We start from the raw sequence: 19,910 nt of genomic DNA on the forward strand, positions 1-19,910 counted from the left end.
GGCAGTGCCAGGCAGCCCTCCGTAAGAGCCGTGCCAACTTTAATTCAAATAACCTCTATCATTCCTGTTAATTTAAAAACAAGTACATCGAATTTACTTAAGAGTATTTCAACCTCACAGGAATAAGAGGCTATAGAAAGCAAAGTCCCACTGTGAACAGCCCAGTGAACAGTCTCCACAAAGCCTCTGGAAGGACCTCGTCTAGGTCTGAAAGACCCTGTCACACCCCCACCCACCCCTCTCTGCTTGTCTGGCTCCCTCCACCTCGCCCTCCCAGCTGGAGCTGTGTGTCCCCCGCCACACCAGCTGACTGACATTCCTACTGGAGACGGAGGAAAGGGTGAGTCTTCACCCGCATGGCAACCCGACCCAGAAGGGCCCGTGCTCAAGGCGTCAGAGCAGCCAGGCGTGCAGGGCAGCTGGTGTGTGGAGCTGGTGTCTACTCTCAGCCATGACACATGAGGCCTGCCTCGGCCGGCAGGGATGCGCACAAAACAGCGGCAACTCCAGGATAGGGCTGAGAGTAAAGACGGTGGCCTGTGCTGGTCACGGAGGAAAGGGCAGCTGTGGTCAAGCCGCTCACACCTCCGTCACTCTCCTTCCAGCTTGGGGCGCTGCCTGGAGCTGTCTACGCATCGTGTTAGAAACATGTCCCCAACACTGGAAAACCAGGAGAGTCCAGAAAGAAATCCAGATGTTTGGCTCCTTTCAAAAACACCTGCTGACCCTGGGCCCACAGACCCAAGGGAGCTGGGTTCTCCTGACCCCTGCCCCACCACACATCCACTATACCCAGGCCTGCCCTGGAGCCACCACAGTGTGCCGCTTGGCACTGACCTAAGGCTCTGGACACTTCCCCCCGCCACGCGCCCTCCACTGTCCCTGGGCTGAACAGCCATCTGAGAGCGTCTCCCTGTGTCAGGAGTGACACCATGGTAACAAACCCCACGTAACCTCTGCCTGCTCTGGTGCCACTGTCCAAAAGCAAGCAGCTCAGCTCCCAGGGCTGCTGATTAACAAACCCGGGCCACAAGCCAGGGCCCCGCACACGACACCTCACCCCACCAGGGAGGAGGCTGGTGCTCACTGAGCGAGGACTTGTTCCTTTAGCAGCTCCGCCAACCAGGGTGTGCAGGGCCAGCGCTGGGGTCTCCTCCGCACACCCTGGGTACCGTCTTCAGTGATAATGTTCAATGAGACCAGAGAGCCGACGTGGTCCACAGAATCAGCGCCTCCACGCCAGGCAAAGGCAGTATCTCGCTCAGCGAGGAGAGTCCACAAAGCTTCAGGCTAAAGACTGCCTGGACTGAACTGAGACAGTCCAGAAAAGGCACTCGTCCCTCCCACGACCAAGTGCGACACCACACGTGCACTTACCACCTTCGTGTCCTGCTGGCTTTCCATTCAGCTGTGCCCATGACTTTGGTCCACCTGGAGCTGAATTTGTATTCTGAAAGAAGGAAGAGAATGAGAACAGGGCCAGCCCAGCGGGCTGCTGTCCACGCCCCGACCATGTCACAACAAGGTGCCCCGAGACTACATCGCTGAACCCACTACAACCAGCTGGGCAGGACCCAAGCACACGTGCTTCCCACATAGCCTTCCACTCAGGAAGCAGCCCAGGCTCAGGAAGCACTGGCCACATGACAGATGCTGAGCAGGCCGGAGGGCAAGTGGCCAGCCCAGGGTCACAGAGCAGAGCCGGAGCCACACCCTGGAACACGTGCTTACACAGAGCTCCTCTGTTTTGCTCCAGGGACAAAACCAAACCCAACTCCAGTGCGTGCCTTAAAAACTGTGCCACTGCTAAGAGAACAAACGCGTGTAAAAGCTGACGTGCCTGCTGTGTTGCTGGCCAGCCCAGCACCACTTCCCACAGCTACTGTCATCCTCCAAGGCCCGACTCCCCAAGCCCAGCCTTCTGCTCCTGCCTCATCTGGGCTCGCCAGCTCGGCGCACCTTTGCTGAAAGCTCCCTACGTGCAGGCCAGGTGCCAGGCACACCGGGGTCACCTGGGTTAGACACCCAACGAGGGAGGGAGGACCAGGACTTGTTCCCACCCTGCCAGGGTCCAAAGCCCCTTCAGGTCCTCAACCACTGAGTTCAGCTGCCTCTCCCAGCAACATGCCTTAACAACTGAAGGTAAAGATACATAAAATCGAGCTGACGCAGCGTGACTTCTCATCACCCACTGGATTGGATCCCAGATCAAATAATTCCCTCCTCCCATCCTCCTCTGCTGCCACCTCCATACACGCTCAGGGCAGACGGCAGTCTCTCCAGCCTCCAAGGCAGAGCTGACCAGGTGCAACAACCCATTTATCACAGACCTGCCCCGAGTGACCTGGAATGCCCACAGGCCCTGGGGGGTATGAACAGCTGGGGGCGGGGGGTTGGCCTCCAGACCAGGAGGCAGAGGCCCCAGGTCACTGCTATCCCACAGCCACCCCCTTGGGGTCTGCAGTCACAGGGCCCCTGGCCCTCGCCCACCAAGGGTACCAAACTGGAAGGGAAGGCCTATGGGGCCGGCCGAGGAAGGGTTACTAACACTGCAGCAAATTGCGTGCCCAGAGTCGAACTGCCTCTGAGATGAGGTTTCAAAGCCAGAAAACACTGGGGGTCTCTTCCTCTCACCATCTCTGCAGGAGAGGAAAGCCAGGAAGCACCAGACAGCAAGACCGCAGGCTGGCTCCAGGGCAGGGCCTGACCCGACCCCAACAGTCCCACAGCACCCATTCTCCATGGGATCCCAGGCCCCACATGGCAGGGATGCAGCAAGCTCATCTCCAACAGGCTCGTAGAGTCAGCTCTGACATAGAGCCAGGGCTGCAGAAACAACCAAGGCCCCTGAACCACACTCAGTCTCAAATCTGGGAAAGAGACAAGAACTCCACACTACCCACTGTTCAACAGGCCTCAGTGGACTTAGGCTGGTGAACATGGAGTCTCACATGAATGTAGATTTTTTTTTCTTCTTTTCCTTTGGTTTAAAAGCACAGTTCAATGTTGGCTGGAGGAGGGTGTCCCTCTGGCAAAGCCATGAATGTTCCCCACAGAGTGGTTCTTTTCAAGAAAGCCAGCGAGTGCCAGCTATCTGTCCAGATTTCCAGCTACCAGCTGCTGGCCTCTGTAACCCACAGACGCTGACGGACCAAATACAATACGAGCTCTCGATTAATCATGACTTTCTGTTTAGAGAGGTGTCTGAAATGCATCGACAAATGAAGGATTATAGTTCATTATTCCACAAAGCGTTTTCTGAGAAACACTAGTCCCCAGAGACAGTCTGCTAAAAGACATTTCCAAGGACAAGTAAACTCGGGGACTGCTGTCCACAATGTCCTTCACCCGGAGACCCAGGACACATCAGCATGCTGAAGACACCGAGAGAAAGGCTGACACAAAGAAAACCCAGTGAAGGCGACTGCTTTGTTTTGTTTTCCACACTCACCAGACTGTTGAACCTCCTGTGGCCTAACGCTTGCTGTCTCCTTATGGCTCTCACTTCCGGGGAGACACTGGGGGACCCCGATCTAGCATGCAGCTGCCCAGGTGACTCACCTCGAGCTAAGCCAACAGGAATCCAACAAGGTATCTACATACTATCCTGAATCTGGGGTCTTTCTTGAAAGTCACTCTTCAGGTTGGCCTCTGGAATGGGCAAGTCACACAGAAAAACCCTTCTCGGTGACAGGGTCCCCAGCACCTACCTCCTGACTGATCGACTGTGTCGGCTTCTGTAAATTGGAGACAGATTTCTGCAAACCCGGCTGCGGCAGCAACTCCAGCGGCTGAGAGGCCGTTGCACTGGAACTGGACAAAGGCAGGACACACATGAGGATGAGACAAGCCATCGCCTCAGGGTCCCTTCACATTCCGACCTCCTCTGGCAGATAAAAATACCTCCCCCCGGCAGACTCCTAGGCTGGCCAAGAGAACGAGGCATTGGACCACATGTGAGGTCTGCTCACGAACCCCTAACAGGACGGCCAGTCCTCTGCCTTCCAGCAGAGCCTTCTGCCTGCAAAGACTGGAAGCCCGCTGTGAACAGCAAAGGGGCAAACAACAGAGAGACAGAGGATCTGCCCCGACGGCAGCTACAGTGGTGGGTGGAGGGGCCCCCAACTCTCACTCCTGACCAAGGGTTCACAGCTCCTCAGGGGCTGACCACTCAGAAAGAGGAAATTTTTTTTTTAACCTATTGGTTGATGAAAAAAATATATGCTCAAGGTAAAAATAAATACATATGATACAAAATGTGTCACCATCTCATCCTCTGGAGAGAAACTCTAGCAGAGTTTTCTACACATGTCAGCATAGTACTTTTTAACACAGTGGTATAACACCACACACACCCCTCAGTAACTTGTGTTCTACTCAGTCCCCGACATCTTTCTGTGACAACACACGTGGATGCACCGCTTTCTTCTCACGACACAGGTGGAAGGCCTGGGATGTGCCAATCTCCAGATTCTCTTCCGACAGCTAAAACCACAACGAACTTCTCTGTGTACTCCAAACACCGAGTTCCAGCAGGTGTGGCCCTCCCCACTTGGCCACCTCCCTGACCTGCCAGGGAGGGGGCAGCAGAGATGCAGCGCCGGCATCTGCTGCCACCAGCAATGCTCTCCACCTCTCGCTAGCAAACATGCTTCAGTACACCGGCCCCGTTCAAGCTGCCTGATGCTATGCCGACAGTGTGTTAAGACTTGGATAAGGTTTTGTCCTCTCTCTCTAGAACCAGCAGTAGCAGAGGCATTTCACTGCTTACACTGAAACGTGTAGCATCAGTTTCATTAGAGGCTGCAGTGTCTATGATTGACAGGAAGAGTAACATTGACATCTGCCACCCACCAGGCCCTGTGCCAAGCATGTGACCCGTGTCCTCTCACCCCTCTCCTGTAGCCGCCCCTGGAGCCAGGGGTTATTTGTACTTCACAGGAGGACACTGATGGTCAGAAGTCAAATGGTTCCCCAGTTTCCACAAAGCTAATAAATGGCCTGGCTAGAAATCACACAGCAGTGTCTGATTCTACAAGTCACACTATACCATGAATCGGGACGATCCCTATTCAGACTGTTAGGAAATGTTCACAATATCTGGTTATTAAACTGATCGATCACCTGGCCAAATAATCTGTTCACTCTCTACGTCTTGTCTGAAGTAACTACAGGAAGCTTTGGGCCATTTTCAATTAGAGAAAAGGACCCTGGTTGGCAGGCCGTGATCTTGGCCACCATTACTTTCTGGGTCCAGAGTATCAGCAGCCAGACCTCAGGGACACAGTGCACAAAGGTGGATGAGGCCAAACTGCTTCGTTTCCACTGCCTGACACGCAAACCCCAGCATCCGGGCTCTGCCTGCCAGCCTTAGTGAGGCCCTGATGCCTTCCTGCCCGGCCCTGATGCACGGCCACTGCGCACTGACCTGGAGTGTCTTGACGCGGCATGGCTCTCCTCAATGACTGGGTCGTGGGGAGCAGGGCAGCCGCCTGTGTGGGGCGCTGCAATCCCACAACACGGAAGGTTCCTCCTTCTCCACCTGGGGCCCAGCACCCAGGGACCCCACCCAAAATCAAGCGCTCAGCTCCGTCCACAGTGGCTTGTGCAGGAACTGGCTCGAGTCATTGCATAAGCTCCTCTGGGAGTGATGAGGGCTTTCTTAATAAGGCACAAGGGACACTGATCACTGCGGACTAGGTGGCTCACAGAAACCCTGCTGCTTTGGTTCCAGGAGCCAGGAAGCGAGAAACAACTCAGGAGCAGGAGGAGAGGTGGAAGAGGCGTCCTCCAACTCCCGCCTACTGCCCACCCCTCGCTCTCACCTCTTTGGGTCTTGCTGGTCCTGCTTGTTTGCCCATCCTGTTCCGTCCTTGGGTACTATCACGATGTTAGGGTCGTTTCCTTTGTTTTCAGACTTCAGGCTTGGCAGGTTTGCAGGTGGTGGCATGCGCCGGGCCGTAGCAACTTTCCCAAGACTTTGTAAGCCATGTCGAGGAATAACTGTAGGGGTAGGGATGGAAAGAGATGTTGCACAGGAAGTCACGGAAGCAGAGATGCTGGGCTCACTCAGCTGCTCTTCTAAACTCTAAGTGACGATGACAATGGTAACCAAATGAAAAACAAGGGGCAGATCTGCCATGAAGACACAGAGGGGGCTTCCCTGGTGACCCGGAGACCTAAGACTCTGCAGGGCCGATGCAGGGGGCTGGCTTCAATCTCTGGTCAGGAAACTGACCCCACATGCTACAAGAGCCCGCGTGCTGCAACTGAAGATCCTGCGTGTGGCAACTAACACCCAGTGCAGCCAAATAAATAAATGAAAATATTTTTTAAAAAAACCAAAACACACAAAAGTGCTTGGTCGTAACTGGTAGTCACTTTACAAGCTCTTCACCAAGGACTTCAGAGACACAGGCTGCTGAAGCCACCGCAGAGGCTTTCGGTTACTTGTGGACAAAGTGAAGAGCCAGGCCCCAAAATGTCCATCCCACACAATCACCAGCCCTCTGCAAGGGGAGACTGCTCTGGCCTCATGACAGCAGGACTGCGGGGACTCAGCCAAGCCTAAGCAGCGCCCCCAACATTCAAAAGATTGTCAGGGGGTGTGGACAGAAATCAACAGGAAATTTTCCCACCAAGTTCCGGAATAGCAGAACCACGAAAGCTAAAAAGGGTAACTCTAGTGCAAATTAAATTCCATTCTACCCATCAGGCTCAAAATAGCCAGAGCTTCAATAAGACAAGACAGATGAGGAAATAATCCTGCTACAGCAGTCAGGAATACTCCAGGGTCTGAAATAGGACATCACATAGAAGTAGAGGGTAATGGGCTCCCCCAGAACTACGGGGGTGACCCCATGGGCCCAGAAGACTGGCTTGTGTGGACCACATCTGTCTGACCAGACAGACGACCCTAGGTTTTCCTGGTCCTAGACCCAAAAGTCTCACCTAAGGGAAAGCATAAGGTACTGGGCCCCCACCCGCTCTTACCTGAGGATCTGATTGAATCTACTGATTTTCCTTTATACTTGTCAAACAGGCTGAGAGTCGAATACTTGCTTTTCCCATCCTTGCCCTTGGTTATTTGCCCCAAACGATCGGACATTGCGATGAAATGTCATCTAGTAAGGAAATTTTTCTCGGCACCGCTTCCGATCTGCCTTTGAAATGGGGGGGGAAAAGTGTTAATCCACCAGAACCTCTGATCCAGTGAACTGAATCCTTAGGGATCATGGATCTCCTTGAAGATGTGAAGAAAGCTGCGGACTCTGGCCCTAGAAAGATGCCCTTCCCACGCATAGGCAGCCTTTCTCACATTTAAAGAGCATCTTGTAGACACCACCCCACCTCCAATGATAGGAGCTCTCCCTGCCTGAAAATCAGCTGCACTCTCTCACTCACCAGCCACAATGAGAGGTAAACTCCACACATCAGGCCCTCTGAATCAAGGACAGCTCCTCAAGGTGGAAAAGCAAAGGCTCATTCCCATGTAGCACAACAATGTAACATCACAAATAATGCCTTCCTCATGGAAAGCTGTCCATTCCCAGGATGAGAAAAACAAACCAGAAGGAAGTACACAGCCAGGACATCACCCAAGCAGCTGGTATGGGCGCTTTTCAAACCAAAGAACCAGCGCCCAGAGGGAAACACCTGTTCAGGCACCAAGAGCAGGGCTCTCTGAGGCATGGAAGGGAGAGAGCAGGCCCCCTTGGGGAGAGGAGTCCACGCGGGCAGTACTGTCCACGCCTGCCCTCCACTGGGAGAAAACCTTGAAAGTCCAGCCAAAGAAACAGCATCTCCCAAGTGCCACCTTCTACCTTTCCACTGGCTCCTCCAGAAGCACCTTCCTCGTTCACTTTGGCATTCATTGATTTAAACAGCCAGTGAGGCCACGTGCCAGGCACTGAGGACCAGCAGCTCCAGTGCTTTCATTCTACGCTCACCATTGGCTTTAGGTTCTAAATTTGATCGTGGGAGAACAAAAACTTGTACAAGTGACTGTTACTTCCCACTGGAATTAACGTATGGGGAAAAAAACCTAAAGCATCAACTTAGGCCTACTTATAAAATGTTTTCAATGACAAAACACAAGTAAAAATATCCATGACTCACAAGAGGCACCTGGCGTAGCTGCTGCGGGAAGGTCAGTCATCTCCCCCTATTCTGAAGCCGCCTCGGCCGAGCAGCACACCTAGTGAGCTGGGTGCACCTGTCCTCTCATGCATGTCACATGAGACGCGACACTCAAGCCCTGCCAGTCACTGTCTCGGGTGCAGGAACAGATAAGCACGCAATCTGTATCGGGAAACACTCCAGCACCTCGATGGACACCCACGGCTGAGCATCCTGAGGTGCATACGATGTGCAGGGGTCACCTACCCAGCGGTCGCCCTCCTTCATGGGAGTGCCCCTCTCCTCCCCACAGGGCTTCAGCCACCCAGGTGCGGTGTGGTATGGTTTAATTACTAAGTCGTGTCTGACTCTTAGGACCCCATGAACTGTAGCCCGCCAGGCTCTTCTGTCCACGGGATTCTCCAGGCAAGAATACTGTAGTGGGTTGCCGTTTCCTCCTCCAGAGGATCTATCCAACCCAGGAATAGAACCCGCATCCCCTGCATTAGCAGATGGGTGGGTTCTTTATCACTGAGCCACCAGGACAGAGCCACCCAGGATGGGTACTTAACTCCCTTCCTCACTCAGATCCCGGTTTAGGCAGCCACAGCCAGCCAGGGAGAGGACCCACGCAGTGCAGCGCTCAGGCCCCAGGATGCCAAGAGCACGGCAGTGGCCAGAAGAGGAGAGAGGGCTCCATGAAGGAACAAATTAGGAGCAATAACCTCAAGCGCTCACCAAGATGACCCATCAGAGCGCTCCACGCCAGCTCCCTCTCTGGTGCCTGCCCACATGCCAGGGGCTACACACACCCTCTATCTTTAAATCCCTATCCCCAAAGCTGCACACAGGGAGTTTCTGCCACAGTCAGAACTGGTAATAACCTCCCCAGGCTGCTTCCCAACACTGGGCTGCAAGGCCCTGCAGGAAAGAGACTGGATCTTGTCCCACGTCAGAATGACCAGTAATTAACAGGCTTTCAAACGGAAAACCACCTGAAATTCTCCATTAAGATGAGATGAGATCTAACTTTCAGATGTTTCTGTCAGACAGAAGAAACAACAGAAAAGTTCACTAGGACAGGAACATGAACCCCTCCCAATACACTCACGAGTGCACATCGCACTATTAAAAAAAGCCCTTGAAAACTGCCCCCAAGGTGACAGCCACAGGCAGCCCCACCTGCAGGGCTCAGTCCAAAACATGGGTTGGCAAAATACTAGTCAGGTCCCAGTCAATGGCTCATTTTGTTAGGCCCTCAAGGTAGAGATGATTTGTTCCCCACATTTTCACACTTGTCTTTAAAAAACAAAGAATATGCAACAGGACATGTGGCTGGCAAAATCTGCTGACTCTGGGTCTAAAAGGAAAAGCCCTGAACATGGACCCCTGAGGAGGCCCTACAGCTCCAGCAGGGGTCCAAGCCGGGGGCCCCCCAAAGTGGGAGCAGCCCAGGCAGAGGGATGGAATCTCTTATTCATCAGTAGGGGACTACTCCACTGAGGACTCTGAGCACTCTTCACAAACTCCCGCGGCCTGCTGAGTAATGGAAGTGTGGATGCCCTAATTCCCAGAACCTGTGAGTCTGTTACCTTCCCAGCCAACAGGGACTTTGCAGGTGTGATTAAATTGAGGATCCTGAAATGGACAGATTATCCTGGATTATCCCGGTGGGCTTAATGTAATCACAAGGGTCTTAGAGAGGGAGGCAGGAGGGTCAGAGTCTGGGTGGTTAACAGGAGCACAGGTTGGAGTAAGGCTCTTTAAAGCTCGAAGAGGACTAAGAGCAGAGGGGTGCATGCCGCCCAGAAAAGCTGAACAGGCCAGGAAAGCCCCCAGGAGGAACGCAGCCCTGCCGCTGCTTTGATTTCAGCCCAGCAGCATCACTGAAGACTTCCAACATCCAGAACCAGGAAAGAATGTGTCTGTTTTGTTTACAGCCACTGGAGTTTTATGGTCATCAATCACAGCAACAACAGAAAACTAATATATTCATTCATTCAACATGTCTTTACTAGGCAGGCACTGCCATGTGTCCAAGCCCTAAGCTGGGCCTGGAACACAACCTCCGCCCCACGTCCAGCCTACATGTCTGCAGTCACACAGCTGATTAATAAGAAGCATGTTCCAGAATGTCTCACTTTAGCACAGTCATGGGAAATGCTAAGTCACAGCCACATCTCTGCTGCCCCTGAACCTACAAACACTTCTGAACAAAGCCAGAGGTGCCTTCCTCCCAGCCACACGACTTGCAAGACTACAGATGCAACATCACCCATTTAAATCCAGATACACTATTCCTTACTGAACTAAAAACCAAACCAACAAAGACAAGTGAAATAAAAATTATTCATCAGACATTCTGGGCAATCAAAAAAATTAAAAGACTTGAACTATCACATAATCTGACAATCCCACTCTGGGAATTTATGCAAAGAATACAAAAATATTAATTTGAAAAGATGTATGTACCCCAACGTTCATCACAGCATTATTTACAATAGCAAAAAGGATAAATGAATAAAGAAGTTGTGAAACATATACACAATGAAATACTACCCGGCCATTTAAAAAGACAAAACTTTGCCATTTGTGACAACAAGGATGAACCTTTAGGGTATTATGATAAGTGAAATATGTCAGATGGAGAAAGACAAGTATTGTATGAATTCAACTCACAGGTGGAATATAAAAATCAAACCAACAAACAAAAAATAAATGAAACCAAAGCAAACAAGAACACACAGATACAGAGAACAGTGGTGAGCAGAAAGGGAGGGACAAGGAGAGAAGAAATGGCAAAAGGATCATCTGTAAGATGAAGGATGGAAACTCAATGTTTTGTGGTCCACATGCTCTGGGGCACAAGAAATAGAAACACAAAGTTGTGCAGATAAAACATACAATGTTATAAACCAGTGCTACCTCGATAAAAAGGAAATCTTAAGTAAATATTCATTAGTCCAAATTTCCATCAGTTCACTGATACGAACAGATCTCCCTGATTCTACACTGCCTGGGCCCGCGGGCAGAGGTCAGAGTGCACACAGGTCAGAGTGGACACAGAGCACTCAGTGGGTCTCCTGGTGACACCACACCACTCAGAACTAACCAGTCCCACACTCACCCCCAAGAAGCACTAGAGAACCAGAGCCTGACCACACCCCCACTCTTGGCATCCTGGAAAAAAATAAGGAAAAAATCTGAGCCAATTGGAGCTAAGAAGTGTTAAATTGGTCAACAATTGTTGCTTGAATTATGTCCTCTAAATAAACTCAACCCCTCAGCAAATGCTAATTGAGCACCTACCACATTCAGGGAATATGCTTTCTCCTCCTTTAAAAAGCCCCTCAGTGAAGCCAAGACAGGAACGCGCTGGACCAACATTTGCTCTGAACCCACAGACGTACTTTTTGGAAGGCCCTTTTCCCACTTTTTAACCAAGTTATGCACTCGAGAACACTACCAGCCGCTCTAGACCTCAGTTTTCCCACACAGACTGAGGGACCACGGCCAGATTTCACAAATGCCAACAGGTTCTAAAATCAAACATACCCAATGTTAATAACCCACAGCCATGGAATTACATGGTTTACTGTCAAAGCAGCATCTCACCACACATCGGACTCTGCATTCCTACAGAAATCTGGGGTGCTAACAGGCAATGTGACTGAGTCCCCATTGCTATGGAAACAGCCCCTGTGGGGAAGGGGGCCTGATACTTGCTCACCATAAGGCTCCACGTCAGAGTGCACAGATGGACGTCCTGCAGGCCCAATTCTCCCTTCCAGCAGGGCGGGCCAGTTACATACAGCCAGCGTGGGGAAACTGCAAGAGGCCGCACAGGGCCCATAGAGCAACAACTACTGGTATTTACCTGGCCCTTTACAAAGCAAGGTTACAGACACCAGCCTTGGGGCATGCAAGAGTTCTTTTAAGCCAGACTTCACTGAACAAACACCAAATACAAATAAAATCATTCTGGTTTCCCCACCAGCACGCAGGTATCCATCTCCTCCAAGAATCGGGGTCACGTCTAGGGCCCAGCTCTGCCCCACTTGGGTCTCTGGCTGCTCTGCCTACCCTGGGTTTTCGCAAACATCAGGCCCAGAATACTGTTAGTACGGCTTTACTCAGCTTATCTGCTGAGTTTCTGGTCTGTCAATACACACGCAAAGATTACACAAGGGCTCGACTAGCCTGTCAGATGGCAGAGACGTACAGGCAAACGTGGGTGTGGCTCATGGCTGGGAGGCAAGAGAACACGCTTCTGGTGGGTCAGGGGCATGTCCGTTCAGCCTGGCTCTTTGGGGACAAACCAGTGGTGTCTCCAGGCTCTGCAGGCGGCACAAAGCAAGCCTGGAGCCCAGCCAGGGCTCTCACTCTGCACGCGCTCCCTTTTGTAGGAAGCAGAATTCTTTTCTAGGGCGTTGCTTTTTTTTTCTAAACAAGATCTAATTTGGATCCTCAGTACTCCATCTACAGCAACTACAAGACATGGGAGCCCCGTCCTGCCCTCCTGCTGGAAGCCCTCCCCACCACCCAGGCCCGCCCCCTACCTGGGCATTCTCACCTAGAAAGAAAGAAGCAAAAAGCACCCAAAATCCATGTGAAGACAACTTTAGGGGAATGAAGAAAAGGACATCTTAAATCCAGGTCTGCCTATTTTGGCAACCTTCCTAAAAGTGCCGAGAGGCCAGACTCTGTAAGAACAAAGAACCAGAAAGATTCGCCAAAAGAGACAACTTAGTCCAGGCCCCACCCCTCCAGACAGTAGTCCCAGACTTCAGGTCACCAGAAGACGCCTGCTCTCGTCCACTAGAGAGAGGACCTCCCAGCTTCCAGCTTATAAAAAGCCATTTCCAAGTAATAGGATTCATTTCACTTCCACTTGGGTACAAGCCAGTGGCAGACGCCCGCCCAGCCAGGGACTCCCCGGGGTAGCACTCAGGGCGAGCTGGGTACCCGCTGATACTCACTGTCCTCCATGCTCAGAAAACACTACGGTCATCAGCCTGCTTTACAGAGAAGGACACTACATTATGGTCAGGACAGAGGAGTAAACCGTCCAGGGTCACAGGCCACTGAGTGCTGAGGCAGGCTGGAGCCTGGGCGGGGACACCTGGCTGCAGACTCCCTGCCCAGGGACCCTGACCCCAGGCTGCTGGGGCTCGGCCTGGGGGACAGCAAGCGCCCTGGCTCAGACATGTGGCAACCGTGGCTCAAAGGGTGCCTCCTGGGCAACTGCACAGATGGCAGGACTGGGCAAGGTGCTTAAACACACAGCATTTTCTACATGCCAGTGCTGCTGACCAACAACAGCCAGGTTTACATTGGGGCAAACCCAGGCTTTTCACAGGTCTCCCTCAGTCTGGCAACACTTGGGCTAATCATCTGCTTTCCTAAGCAGTCCTAAATCCTGAGGACACCTGCGGCCAGCACCACGTGGCTCTCTCCTCCGGTCACTGACACTGAAGGGCCCACTGCGTGCGCAGAGCAGAGGGATCCCGGGGAAGAGCCACAAGCCTCACCAAAATGCGTTCAGCCCCGGCGCCACTGCCACCAGGCACAAGCAGAAGCCCCCAACCTGGGGTGAGGAGAAAGGAAGGAAAGATCCCACTGCCACACAGAACACACCAAAAAGCATGAACCGTTCAGGAATGGGAGCAGAGAGCGGGGCTGGATAAACAGGTCAGGAAATAAGCAGGTCTGGAAAGGACATGGTCACCGGACAGTGTGCTTGCCCAGTCTCAGAACATAAAGAACCATCACCACACAATCCGGGATGAGATGAATAAATAATCCCATTCTTCTCCAACATGTCAGGGTCTGAGGAAAAAGAACGCTAACACGGGGGTAGGTGCCAACCACCGAGTTCAAGTTCTCAGACGTGTGCTGCCCACTCTGTAGCTGACGAGGGGTTACTCAGTGCTGGGCACGTGGAGGCAACAAAGACCCCAGCCCGCCCTCCAGAGCAGGCTCCACAGTGCCTTCTGTGGAGGGCCAGACTGAGCATCTCCATCATACATCAACCACCCTGCCCTGCACTGCTGCAACCAGACAACAGAAAGCAGCAGAGCTGGGTTCCAGCAAACTCCATTCACCAAAACAGGAAGGGGGCCGGAGTTGGGGGCTGCAGCCAGCTGACCCCTAGTCTAAAGGGAGAAGTAGATATGGAAATGGACTCAACAAAAAGGGGTTCACATATGCCCCAGATGTGGTGAGGGGTGGAGAGTGGGGAACCCCACCGAGGTTTGCAGGGGAGCTTCTGCTGTCTCACCCAGCGACAGAACCACCAACTCCACACCTCCAGCTTTCAGTGGCTCCCTTCAGGGCCCCAATCAGAAAATCAGGTTGATCTGCCGGAAGCAGGGGACCCCCCCATCTCTCCAGGCCCTAACAGGCAGCAGCTGGCCCACCTGCAAAGCTGGAGCTTGGGCTCAATCATTCCACCTGCAGGAGCCCCAGGCAGGTGAGGTTTCTCCAGGACAGGCGTGAGGCATGACTGCAGAACACAGCACAAACCTCCACAGGGAAGGAGAACAAGCATAAGGAAAGTAAAGGCCTGAGGGAACAAAGGGATGGGAACGATGCGAGAAGAGGGATGCACAGAGGGCCACACCCCCAGGAGACAGCACACTTGGGAAGCTGCAGCAGTCAAACATAAAGGCAGTAAGGGCGAAGGCCCACGCTGCAGGGACTAGAGTCCTTCCCCACCCCCTCTTCTCCGGCACACTTTGGGGTCTGCAAGCCCCGCCCCTACTTCCCTGAACCCCGTCCAGCCCTAACCACCCCCCACAGGAACCAAACCAGGTCACGGGCACCTGCTCAGATACCTTCAACCTCATTCCAACGCTCGCTGGAGGGTCAAATTCAGGGCCAACAGGTGAGCCCACACCCCAACCACTCTCGTCCCCACCCCACTCCCACCGCTCTCCTCTCTCCAAACTCAGGTCAGTATGTCACCTCCACGCTGGCCGGTTTCCCTGTGGATTTACTGAGATGAACACCCTGCTATGCACCTCAAAGGTCTGGCATAATGAATAAATAAATGAAGAACACAACACATGCGACCCAGGGCTCTCCCACAGGTCGGGCCCCAGGCTCAGCACCACCACTGGCCCTGCAACACTACTCAATCCTCCAACTCCCCTGCGGCCAGTGACGCCTTCAGCTTCCTGCCTACCTCCAGGCTCCAGGGACCTGACCCCTCTGTGGTCTCACAGCCCAAGGACCCTGACGGCAGAAAGCAGACCTTCAAACCAAGACCGAAAATTCACGGGGGTTCAGGATCTGCCTGTGGATGCCTTTAATTAATTCTTAGGAGACAGAGATGTGCTTTAAAGCTCAGAAACCCTCGAGATCAACACTCCACTGTGACTACATTTTGAACAGCACTGAACTGCCCCGGTTTCAAGGTTTCCCACGTGAGGGCAGTAAGCAGGGGTATTCAAGGCAACCACACGCTGGGGTAAGGACAGACTTGAGGTGGACAGCCCTGGTCCTACTCATTCATTTACTTCTAACATGTTTTAGTAACAAGGAATATATGCTTGATACAGAAAAACTGTAAATCTTAAAAAACAAAATGAAAAATGATCACCCGTCAACCAGCTCCCAGTCACACTGCTGGACCTCTTTACCAGCACAAGTCACTGGAAGGCAGGGGCCACTGGGCTGCAATGCTAATTATCTGCCTCCCGCTACTCTTCTGTTGTGGTTTTGTTTCCTATTTCAAGAGAGTTCAGCAACGGAAGTCAAAAACTACTATCTAAATTCTAAACAGATCTGTTTAAAAAAATTATGAATGCGATTTTAAGGAAAGCTTAGAGAATATTGCAGACAAGCTGAGCACAAACACCGAAGGCCGTTGTCCCAGCCAGCCACGCGTCACTCTCCCCACCCGAAGCAGCCAGAAGCAGCCAGCAGCGACTGTGTTTACACCCAAAGCCCTTCCTGTTGGAGTGATGTCACCTGCAGCAGCTGGAGTCTGGGCACTGGACGCAAGCCAAGCGAGAGGACTAACTGGCAGGAAGTGCTTTTCTTTAGCCCAGGAGACAGCACGCCTTCCAACCTTCCCAAACCCCAGGACCTCACAGATCCACTGCTGAAAACAGAGGACGGTAGAGACAGACAGAGAGACTGGCTCTATCACCAGGGAGCAGCCACTGCTGCCACACGAGCTCTGGGGGCGAGCCCTCCCCACGAGGACCAATTCCCTCCAGCAGGCAGCAGGTCTCTCCACACAGACCGCCAGGACGGAAGGAGCCTGTGAGCCCAAACCCCGCCGTGGGGACAGATCTACTTGCAAGGCTGTTGCAGAGACTAGAGACAGTGGTCCCAAGGTGCGATGGAGACCTCCGTGGCAGAGCAGGAATCCACCAACAGGCCTAGTCACTCCCTTACTCCCACCCACCCTGCACCTTCAGGCTCCCTCCCTTCTCAAGAGAGCAGAGAGCTCTGTAAGCACGTGGTGCCAAATGGACATCCCAACCCACCCTTTCTTCACGGTCTTGCAAACCTCTGCAGCCACAACTGCAAACAGCAGCTCTAGATGTCCTGACACTAAGAGACAACCACCACTGATCATGTGGAAAAAAGCAGCTGAGTGGTGTCATCAACAAACAGACACACACAATTACACATACAAACGTAAAGGTGACTGTATACCTATCTACATGTGCACACACATCCCAGAAATGACCTTCATTCAATTTCACTTGATTCACAGAAACTTTAAAAAGCAGGGGTGTTCTGGCTAAACATGGTATAAGGACCACAGGCATTTATGACTCATCCTTCCAAAACCCTCTAAAAAACGACAACAAAGAGAACCCAAAAGACACGGACAACTTTAGCAAAGAACAGACAGGAGTTAGTAACAAACTTAGGAGATTAAAGGATCCTAGAAACTGAGGACTCCAGAGAGCTCAGGAAGTCCTAGGAGCAGTGGGTGCCCTGTAAGACTGCAGGGCTAGGGCTGGGGTGGGAGCAGGGTAGAGGATGTTAGAGCTGGGAGCACTTGCAGAAAGGCTGTCTGTACAACAGCCAGCCTCCCACATCAGCCCCCTCTTCCCCTCCCCTCTGGATAAATTAAGAGAAGTCTAGATTTGAGAACCAGAGAAGGCAATGGCAAGCCACTCCAGTACTCTTGCCTAGAAAATCCCATGGATGGAGGAGCCTGGTGGGCTGCAGTCCATGGGGTCGCTAAGGGTCGGACACGACTGAGCGACTTCACTTTCACTTTTCACTTTCACACATTGGAGAAGAAAATGGCAACCCACTCCAGTGTTCTTGCTTGGAGAATCCCAGGGACGGGGGAGCCTGGTGGGCTTCCGTCTATGGGGTCACACAGAGTTGGACACGACTGAAGTGACGCAGCAGCAGCAGACTTGAGAACACCAGGGTCAGAGAGGGTGGTGGGAGTGAAGAAAGGAGCTAAAAACAGAAGCGGAGTGAAAACCTGAGGCACAGACCCTGAGGGCCTGAGACTCCCTCTGCTGTTGGCCTCACAGGAGAGAGGGAGACAAACAAGACTGCCTCCCTAGAGGTCTCCACTCTGCTGGCAAAGAAGGGGTCTTAAAAAAGGCAGGCACCTTGGGGCTCAAGAATAAAAGGATGGCTTATCACTCACCCACCCCACCCCCAAGAGCTCCTTCTGACCCACCCACCAGGTTTTCCAATCAGCTGTGTTCATCTGAGACCTCAACTGAAAGACAGAAATCAAATAAACAGACAAAAGAACCTAGAGGAAACAGACAATGCACCAGGAACCAAAGACTTTTTTTTAAATTAATGTCCTGAGGAAATTAAGAGAAGATGCTGCATGCACGCAACAGGATTTTTTTTTTCTCTTAAGGGGCAATCAGAAAACAGGAAAAAGCCCGAGGAAGAATTAAAGACATGACAGCCAAAACCCCATAATGTCAGGTTAATCATGAGAAAAGTACCAGACAAATCACAACTAGGAGCATTCTACAAAACATCTCTTCAAAACTCTCAAGGTCACTGGAAACAAGGAAAATCTGGTAATTGTCACAATCTAAAAGAACCTAAAGGTGACAACTAAATGTTGTATCCTAGAACAGAAAAAGGACGTTAGGCAAAAATCAAAGAAATGTGAATAAAACAGACTTCGATGTATAAATACTGGTTAAGTAGCCAGGACAAATGGACCATAATAATGGAAGATCTTTTTAAGAGAAACTGGGAGCAGAATATACAGAACCTCCAACTTTTCTATAACTCCAAACTATTCTTACAAATTTTTAACTTCCACGTCAGTAGAAGAAATGCAAGACAAAGGATCTCCCAGAAAAATTAACAAGGGGAATAAATGAATACTAGTCTCTACTCCTACCCCAAATCAGATTAATCCAAGGGTCCAAATTTAACCAAGATTTCCAGAGACACAAGAGGAGGGAAATTATCAAATAAAAATTACATGAGAAATTCCCAGAAATGAACTACACAAGACTGCAAGGACCTGCCAATTGCTTAGAGAAATGGATGTAAAAAGAACACAGGGTACAACAGGAAATTTCAGTACATTAGGGATAAAGACAAGAACCCCAGAGCTGCCAAAAGCCAACCATCACCCGCAAAAAAGGTCCCAGGGAAGAACAAAGGGAATGGCAGTGAGTCCTCATGAGCCAGTGACTTGACTCTCACAAGCATCATTAACCCTCCTTTCCAGCTGACCGAGCCAAGTGTGGGGATGGAAGGACATTTTCAATTCACACAAGGCCACAAAACATTTACATTCTTAGAAAGTTGCAGGGAAAGACACTCTAGTGAACAAGAGGCAAATAAATGCAGTAGCCATTCCTGCCTGGAAGCCAGTTCTCCCTTCTTCCTTTCTAGAGGAAGTGACCTAGTCCTCCCCCAGGCAGACAAGAGGCCTGAGAGGCTGACCCATACCCAGCTGGGTGAGAGGCATGCCTGGTCTAAGGGAAAAACTCAGCCCCTTTGCCAGTGACCCACCTGGTTCCTTAGGGACACCCCACATAGGGCCAACACCCAGAACCTGCCCACCTCTGGAGTTCTACATACTTGAGCCAATAAATGTCCTTATCATTTACGACAGCTTAAGACAGTTGCTGTTACTCGATGCTCACATTCTCCAACCGATGATGCACACAGGATGCAAGAAACAAGGGATACAGCACAGAGGGACAAGACCCAGAGGGACCACCACCCAAGGCCAAAGATGGCAGCTGCACTACTGCAAGAGCGGACCAGCACTGACGAGAGCAGGGCAGGGTTCCCCAGGCCAGATGGAACTGACAGACCTTCTAAGGTATCTGGGCAATTACAAAACAGTATGTGTTGCATTTTATTGGAGCACTTGTAATCAAATGCTCCAGAATATAGGAAGTTTAAAGTACACTTCAATTTATAACTCTTCCCTATGCTTCTGTATCCTATTTAAAGAATTTTGTCTTCTCCAAGATCAAAAAGCTAATTCTCCTGTTTTATTCTAGAAGCTGTTTTCTCTTTCATGTTGAGCTCTGTAATCTACCTGAAACTGATCCTGGATATGATTTTGGGTAGAAAAATTCTCCTCCCGCCCCCATACAGAGAATCCAACTTTCCCAGTACTTTTTATTTAATATTATGTTTTCAAAAAAATGTTGACCGCACCCATGGCATGTGGAACCTTAGTTCCCCAACCAGATATTGAACCCACACCCCCTGCATCAGAAGGCCGAGACTTAGCCCCGGACACTGAGGAAGTCTCCTCCCAGGACTTTTGAAAGGTCACCGTTCCCATTTGTCATGTGTCACCTTTT

At 51.5% G+C, this 19,910-nt stretch overlaps 1 protein-coding gene across 16 annotated transcripts in view; it reads right to left on the reverse strand.

The window, feature by feature from the left end:
* PRRC2B (proline rich coiled-coil 2B) overlaps positions 1-19,910 on the reverse strand; it is an 87,255-nt gene that overhangs the window by 52,138 nt on the left and 15,207 nt on the right. For 15 of the 16 annotated variants that reach the window (XM_088841080.1, XM_088841079.1, XM_088841078.1 and 12 more), the window contains exons 2-5: positions 6,994-7,163; positions 5,826-6,003; positions 3,711-3,813; positions 1,378-1,450 (exon numbers count right to left, since the gene is read on the reverse strand). In XM_088841080.1, the coding sequence (XP_088697206.1) occupies positions 1,378-1,450; positions 3,711-3,813; positions 5,826-6,003; positions 6,994-7,108 (469 nt within the window). In that variant the 5' untranslated portion in view covers positions 7,109-7,163. The remainder of the gene's footprint in view (positions 1-1,377; positions 1,451-3,710; positions 3,814-5,825; positions 6,004-6,993; positions 7,164-19,910) is intronic. The other variant, XM_088841076.1, reaches the window with a different exon arrangement.

Source organism: Moschus berezovskii, chromosome 11, assembly GCF_049115385.1.
Source record: "Moschus berezovskii isolate FMDL1 chromosome 11, NW_MosBer_1.0, whole genome shotgun sequence".
NCBI lineage: Eukaryota > Metazoa > Chordata > Mammalia > Artiodactyla > Moschidae > Moschus > Moschus berezovskii.